The 6748-nt window shown below is 52.1% G+C and overlaps 2 protein-coding genes across 2 annotated transcripts; one reads left to right on the plus strand and one right to left on the minus strand.

The window, feature by feature from the left end:
• Nucleotides 1–925: 925 nt before the first annotated feature.
• On the plus strand, nucleotides 926–3740 carry LOC123079882 (protein YIP4b). Its single transcript, XM_044502709.1, has 3 exons — nucleotides 926–1559; nucleotides 3044–3118; nucleotides 3211–3740. Exons 1-3 carry the CDS (start codon nucleotides 1071–1073, stop codon nucleotides 3469–3471), a joined length of 825 nt encoding a protein of 274 aa, XP_044358644.1. The 5' UTR covers nucleotides 926–1070; the 3' UTR covers nucleotides 3472–3740.
• A 606-nt stretch (nucleotides 3741–4346) lies between these two features.
• Nucleotides 4347–5673, minus strand: LOC123079881 (uncharacterized). The gene has a single exon (XM_044502708.1). It carries the CDS (start codon nucleotides 5572–5574, stop codon nucleotides 4486–4488), a length of 1089 nt encoding a protein of 362 aa, XP_044358643.1. The 5' UTR covers nucleotides 5575–5673; the 3' UTR covers nucleotides 4347–4485.
• Between the last annotated feature and the right edge of the window lie 1075 nt (nucleotides 5674–6748).

Raw genomic sequence — 6748 nt, forward strand, 5'->3', positions numbered from 1 at the left:
TTGTTGCGCGATAGACCGTCTTGCTCGTCATGTGCTTCCCCACGAGGAGCGATGTGTTCTTTGCAACCCAGTCCCTAAGGACATGGAGCGACTCCTCGCGGGTTGTTCTTTCTCGAGTCAGGTATGGCATGAAGTGCTTTCCTGGTGTTGATCCACGCCGACACTGCCTTGCCTGGTGATGTGCTTCTCTGAGTGGTGGGTGTCCTTCTGCTCGCATGCCCCCATCGTGCACCGCCAAGATCGATCCTCCGTCATCATGCTCACGGCCTGGTCCATTTGGAGATATCGCAACGGGTGCATCTTCGACGGGCAGCGGCCCTCCGTCTCGCGTCTTGTGCAGGATATCCAGGACGAGGCACACCTATGAGCCAAGGCCGACACCCGTGGTGGAGCTTCACCCAAATTGCTGGGCGGGCCAGCGGGGCCAAGCCGAAGGAAATTACTACTGGAATGTTATTCCATGGCCTAATAGTAGGTGTACATCACAGAAATTTGCATGTGTTGGGCGGGCCGGGGCACGGGTTGGCCCAGCCGTAGCTCCGCCACCGGCCAACATCAAAGGGATGATCAACCACCTTCCGAAGACGTAGTTTCCTTGTAAGTTGGGGCTGAGCAACCCTGGTCTTCCCGCTACGTTCATTGTGTACGCACCATCATGTATACTCACTGTATTTTCGCTTTCCTTCTAATAAGGAAAAGACACATAAGCTTTGCGTATTCGCGAAAAAATATCGAAGGTTGCTCGATGATACCAAATGCAGTTCAGCTCTGCCGTGTCTTCTGCTTATCCTGCACTCGATCTAGACCGTCCATTTCCCCAACCGGCGACGCGTCAAGCCTGCAGCCGGTCGCTGCCGGCCTTGCATCCGAAGGCAGCACGATAGTCACGTGCCATCCCGCGTCTCCCTCCCTCTACTCCCTCCGCAGCAAGCAAAGCAGGCCGGCACGCACCCGCAAGTCCTCACCTCCCCAACCCCAACTCCCGCGAGGGCGCGAGATCTCCCCCGCTCCCTCCCCCCAGATCCGCCTCGCCGACACCGCCCGCCCGCCGCGCCGCCGACGCCGCCGCCATGTCGCACAACTACGGGGACACGATCCCGCTGCATCCGTCGTCGGCGCAGTCCGACATGGACGAGATCGAGAGCCTCATGTACGACGCGCCCTCCGCCACCGTCCTCCCCGCGCGGCCGCCCTCCCCGCCGCGCGCCTCCATCCCCATCTCCACCTCGCCTCCCCCGCCGTCCTCCAAGCCGCCCCTCCCCGCCTCCTCCGTCCCCATCTTCGTGCCCCAGGGGCCGACCCCCGCCCCGCCCGCGTCCGTCTCCGTCGCCATCGGCTCGGAAGGCTTCGGGCCCCCGCCCAACACGCTCACCGAGCCCGTCTGGGACACCGTCAAGCGCGACCTCGCCCGCATCGTCAGCAACCTCAAGCTTGTCGTCTTCCCCAACCCCAACCGCGAGGATCCCGGCAAGGCGCTCAGGGACTGGGACCTCTGGGGCCCCTTCTTCTTCATCGTCTTCCTCGGCCTCACACTGTCCTGGTCCGCCTCTGTTAAGAAGGTACCTGGCATCCCTTCCGCGACCAGATCTCGTGGTACCTTTTGCTTTGATTCGTGAGATTTAGCTCTTGCGTGTTTAGTGCTCGACTTCATGATATCTCTATAAGGTACTCCTAGATCAGATTATACATTATTGAATTGAATTGTATGTTGCGATTCATGGTTAGTACTTGGAGGCAAGCGTCACAGTTATTATTCCCTTGCAAGCTCGATGTTGCCTAGGGGATAACTGAATCTGGTGTTGTACGACTGTATACTAGGTCTGCGGGGATGGGATTAGAACCATCAATCATAGTGCTGTATCCAATTAATTCCACTATGTTATTTCTATGACTAAATATAGACGAGGTGTGAAACATGCACTTATTCTGCTGTGGGTTTTTCTGTGCCCATTTTAGCTCATTATTCAGGTATGTCTTGTGTTCGATATTAGAGAATGCACTATGTTCTTGGTTCAAAATTGATTTGGAAGCATCACAATGCTGAAACTTCATGTCCATGTGTACTAGTGGTGAATGATGAGCCTACATAATTTCATATTTGTTCCAACCATTGGTCCAATTTTTATGTTCTATAATTATCTAATGGACCAGTTGTGGACTTATCCTGAGCTGCAAGGTTTGTAGGTGCCATTTCGACAAACTAGGTGGCAATACTAGTTATTTTATTACAGAATATGGTATAGTCATACTGCGCGTAAAAAATCATGTTCTCTTAGAACCTGTGGATGTATATGTGAATCCGAATGCTTCTAAGATTGGTTGTTACTGTGCAACAATGTGGTGTAGCCTTACTGGATTGCTTTTGGAACCTGGAGAGTGACTATTATGGAGTACTGATTAGTGACAAAACAAATTACTAAAAGTGCCCTTGTGCAAAATATTATCTCAATTGCTAATAATCTGAAAGACCGTGCTAATTCTGTATAGCTAAGTACATAATCTGCTCTTGAATTTTCAGTAAAGTTTTATGGCATTGACACCTAGGAGAAACCAAAATTTTCGTCAATATTTTCTCTTGCAGAAGATTGCTGTGCTGCTTTTGCTTGAAAGAAATGTAATCGCATTTGCGAGTAGCTGGGTTTAGGTGGTTTTCCTGAATGAGCAGAAAGTATGCCAAAACACAATTACCTTTCTCTGCTGTTTTTACCATGTTCAAATGTAACCATGCAAGGCATGTCATGGAATGTTGTGGGTATAGCGATTACATTATATGGAAGAAAGCATGGTGTTTCAGTTATTTATTCATACATTTCTCTGTTAAATTGAACATTATAGCTACAGACTTATGGACTATTCACTTTTGAACTTTTTCTGATTTTGAGTTCTCTATGCTGGCATATTAGCATTGTTATGTAATTTTCTTCTAGCGGCCAACATACTTATATGCATCGCTTATAGTTCCCCTCTTCTCTTTGTAGTTTACAAATTTGTCTTTGCTTCCTTCCATACAAAATGCTGATCTATATGTCCTTTGTGTTTGTAGTCTGAAGTATTTGCTGTCGCATTCGCTGTGCTGGCAGCTGGGGCTATAATCTTAACTCTAAATGTTCTGCTTCTGGTAAGCGCTGCCTCTCACACAAAGCACACTTGCTCGATCCTAATTATACCTGCTGTGGAATTTTGTAGTGATTTATTGCTGTCTCACTGCAGGGTGGGCACATCATCTTCTTCCAAAGCCTCAGTCTCCTTGGCTATTGTTTGTTTCCTCTGGATGTTGGGGCCCTCATTTGCTTGCTGAAGGACAATGTCATACTAAAGATCATCGTCGTGACAGTCACACTGGCGTGGAGCTCCTGGGCTGCCTACCCATTCATGAGCGCTGCTGTGAACCCAAGGAGAAAGGCTCTGGCCATCTATCCCGTATTCCTCATGTACATCTCGGTGGGGTTCCTCATAATTGCCATAGATTAGCCCCTGGGGTGAGCAATGTAGTAACATCTGAAATGTTGAGATTTTCCCCGTTGCACCGGCGGAACGTATACAGGCTTGAATATACTCTGTCCCCCCTATGGAGCCCTTTTGGATTGTTCTGTTGAGAACCTGGCCTTCACATGAGCAAGAGACAGAAGGCTGTAAAATTAGTTGAAAATTAATTATATATGTTGGTCTACTGTTGTAAAGGGCATTTTGTGCTTTGGACCACGTAATTGACCATATATCAAACTTTCCAACTTCTTCAACTGCTGATATATGATGTTGGAGGGAATTAAATGTGAAGAAAAATATTCTAAGGCAACTAGATAATTCATCTGGTTGCCCTTGAAAAATATTCCAAGGCAACTAGGTAATTCATCTGGTTGCCCTTGGATGTACATAATCTGCTTATGGTGATATGCCCGTTCTTATTGTGAAACTTCTTAGCCTCAGCTTGTTTGGGACTGAAAGATTTTGTTAATGTTATTGTGTTACTTAGGCTGTTTGTGACTGAAAGCTTTGTTGTGTCTGCTTTTATTGCGTACCGGTATTGTCTAACTTCTGCCATATCTGTGTTGTGGTATGGCATTTTCTATTGTAGTTAGTGATGCCTGTTCTGGCTGTGTCCTAGCGTTGCTCACCAGCCTTATTATACCAGGAGCCAAAACGGATTTGGTTCCATGTGGTTGCGAGGAAATCATGTGCCCTAGGAAAACCGCATAAGCCGGGCCACACTGCATCTGCCCTAGCATAACCTAGGTAAAATCTCATGAACTGCAGATACCGGCACTTTCTGAACCTCTGATGAACTGAACAAGGCAAAGAGAAGAACATGCACAGCAATTCAGACAGAGCGGTCTTTGCCCCTCTAGTAGAAACCCAAATCCCCAATTAATCCCATGAACAAAGCAGAGAAAACAACACGCACAGCAATCCGAATAAGGCGTTCTACAGCGCATGGGCTCGGTTTATTTGTTCTTGCACGCCGGTGCGTGCGTGGGGTCAGTCAGATCAGGCGACCGAGGGGAGGATCCACACGGGCTCCACCTCCACGGAGTGCCCGCCCGCGATGGCCACCACCGCCGTCTCCCGGTCCCCCAGCGAGTACACGCCGATGGCGTGCGGCACCATCAGCTCCACGTCCCGCCGCGCGAAGTAGACGCAGTTCTCCCGGACCCCCGCCGTCGCCGGCGCCGCCGCCGAAGCCACCGACCCCAGGAACACCGCCCTCCCGGGGAGCTCCGTCACCGACTCCCACTTGCACTCGCCCGGCCGGAACCGGCTCACCTCCACCTCCACGTCCGCCGAGTCCCTCACCACGCTGTACAGCTTCTTCACCAGCAGGAGCTCCCCGCTGGACTCCAGCAGGTACCGTGCCCGCCGCTCCAGCCGGTTCAGCGAGTTGGCGTCCTTCCCGCGCAGCTCCGACACGGCCGCCACGCGCGCGCGGAGGTCCACCCGGTACGCCAGGACCGTGCCGTCGTCGCCCAGCGCGCACAGCCGGCCCCGCCACAGCGCCACGTCCCGGAACCCTCCGTGCGGCCCCCCCGCGGCGATCGTGATCCAGGCGCCGCCGGACACGTCCGGCTGGAGCAGCGCCACCGTGCCCGCGCGGCCCAGCACGGCCGCCACCCAGCCGAGCGAGGTGGGCGGCGCGGACAGCACGATCTTGGCCACCGGGAACACGGGGGACCGTGGCATGGGCACGGATTGGCCGGAGAAGAGGTTGCGGAGCTCGATCGCCCGCTCCTCGTCGAAGGCCATGGCGAGCCAGCCGCCGATCTGGCCGCAGCACCGGCCGGAGCTGAGGCGGTCGGGGAGGGCGAAGGGCAGGATCTCGCGGCGGTGGAGGCTGAAGAAGGCGAGGCTGCCGCAGGAGCCGGGGCGCCGGAGCAGGAGGCGCGGGGCCTCGAAGGGGAGGTCAGCCGAGATCGAAGCTCGCGCGCACGAGCGCCACGAGGAGCAGACGAGGCGGACGGCGACACGGTCGAGCGGGGCGAGCCGCCCTAGGACGCTCTCCAGGAGCTCCGGTGGGAGATCCGGCCAGGCGGACTGCCCCCCGCCCAGCTGCCGCCGGTGGGGATTGTACGGGGAGGCCATCACACTTTCGCACCCTCTTCCGTCCGGCAGGAGATTTCCTCCCACCCTGTCCGTTTTCTTGCTTTCTCCCGACAGAAGTGCACATTGCCCCCCCGGCCTTTTTTTTCCTTGGTTCTGTTCAGGGAATCAGGGCACATCTAAACAACCCAATCAAACTAGAAATAAAAATAAAAATAAATGTTTGCACGAATCTTAGCTTAATATCAATGATATATGATTAGATGTGCTTTAGCAAAATTATTTTTTCTCTATATCAACGAATTTAGTAAGTTACTACAGATCTAAGTGAGCCAGTCAAACATAAAAATAAAGAAATGTACCCACACGAATCTCCGCGAAGATCAACGGCATATGACTTAAATGCATAATACTTATGGCTATACCTGGCCATGGCCAAGCCGGCCCGGACGGACCGACCCGACCCGAAAATCCCGGGCTGAGCCCGAGTGTGCCATCGGACCGGGCTCGGGCCTGGAAATTGAGCACGACGGGCAGATCGGGCCAGGCTCAGTCCTGCAGAAAACACAATTTTAGCCATAGTCGGGGCGGGCTCATACCCGATTTAGTAGGCCCGATGGTTGGGCTGGGCCGGGCTTGAACCTGGATTTTTAGCACCGGTTTTTTTTGGCCCGGCCTGAAGCCCGGCCGGCCTGAGATATGCTCAGGTATACTTATGGCACATTTAGATGCGCTTTAGCAAAACTGAATTCCATACACATGTGTGATTTCTAACATCCTTTTTTGTCCCGACCACGTCACCCCGACTTCTCTCCAGCCTCCGGTGAAAAAGGTATAAAAGGCAAAATCTGCGCAAACCGAAGCAACCTCACAGTATTTGAAAAGTGCGGCGTTCAGCAAATGTAAATTGGGAATCTCTAAAATTTAAAAAATTGTAACAAATAAACCTCCCATTTGAAAAATATGTATAATATCTATTTTAGAAAAATGCATTATTTCTGTTTATATCATGTTCATGCATGTCAGTACTCCATTCGGTAACTAAACATATGATGTTTTGTGATATTATAGTTGGCTACAAAAAAACAAACTTGACTACGGGAAGTTGTTGCATAGAAGGATGCCCGCCCTTGCGTCGCCCGAGCCGGGCGACACAGGGGCTACCCTAGCCGCCGTCCTGCACTCCAACCTCTGGCCACCCCCGTTGATGAAGTCG

Source organism: Triticum aestivum, chromosome 3D (genome assembly GCF_018294505.1).
Source record: "Triticum aestivum cultivar Chinese Spring chromosome 3D, IWGSC CS RefSeq v2.1, whole genome shotgun sequence".
Taxonomy (NCBI): Eukaryota; Viridiplantae; Streptophyta; class Magnoliopsida; order Poales; family Poaceae; genus Triticum; species Triticum aestivum.

What these genes read in the sequence shown, in the direction of transcription:
- LOC123079881 (XM_044502708.1), bottom strand. Translation starts at nt 5,574, where the DNA reads ATGGCCTCCCCGTACAATCCCCACCGGCGGCAGCTGGGCGGGGGGCAG.
- LOC123079882 (XM_044502709.1), top strand. Translation starts at nt 1,071, where the DNA reads ATGTCGCACAACTACGGGGACACGATCCCGCTGCATCCGTCGTCGGCG. An exon ending in GGTCCGCCTCTGTTAAGAAG is followed by an intron (nt 1,560 to 3,043) that starts GTACCTGGCATC and finishes TTGTGTTTGTAG; the next exon opens with TCTGAAGTATTTGCTGTCGC. An exon ending in CTCTAAATGTTCTGCTTCTG is followed by an intron (nt 3,119 to 3,210) that starts GTAAGCGCTGCC and finishes GTCTCACTGCAG; the next exon opens with GGTGGGCACATCATCTTCTT.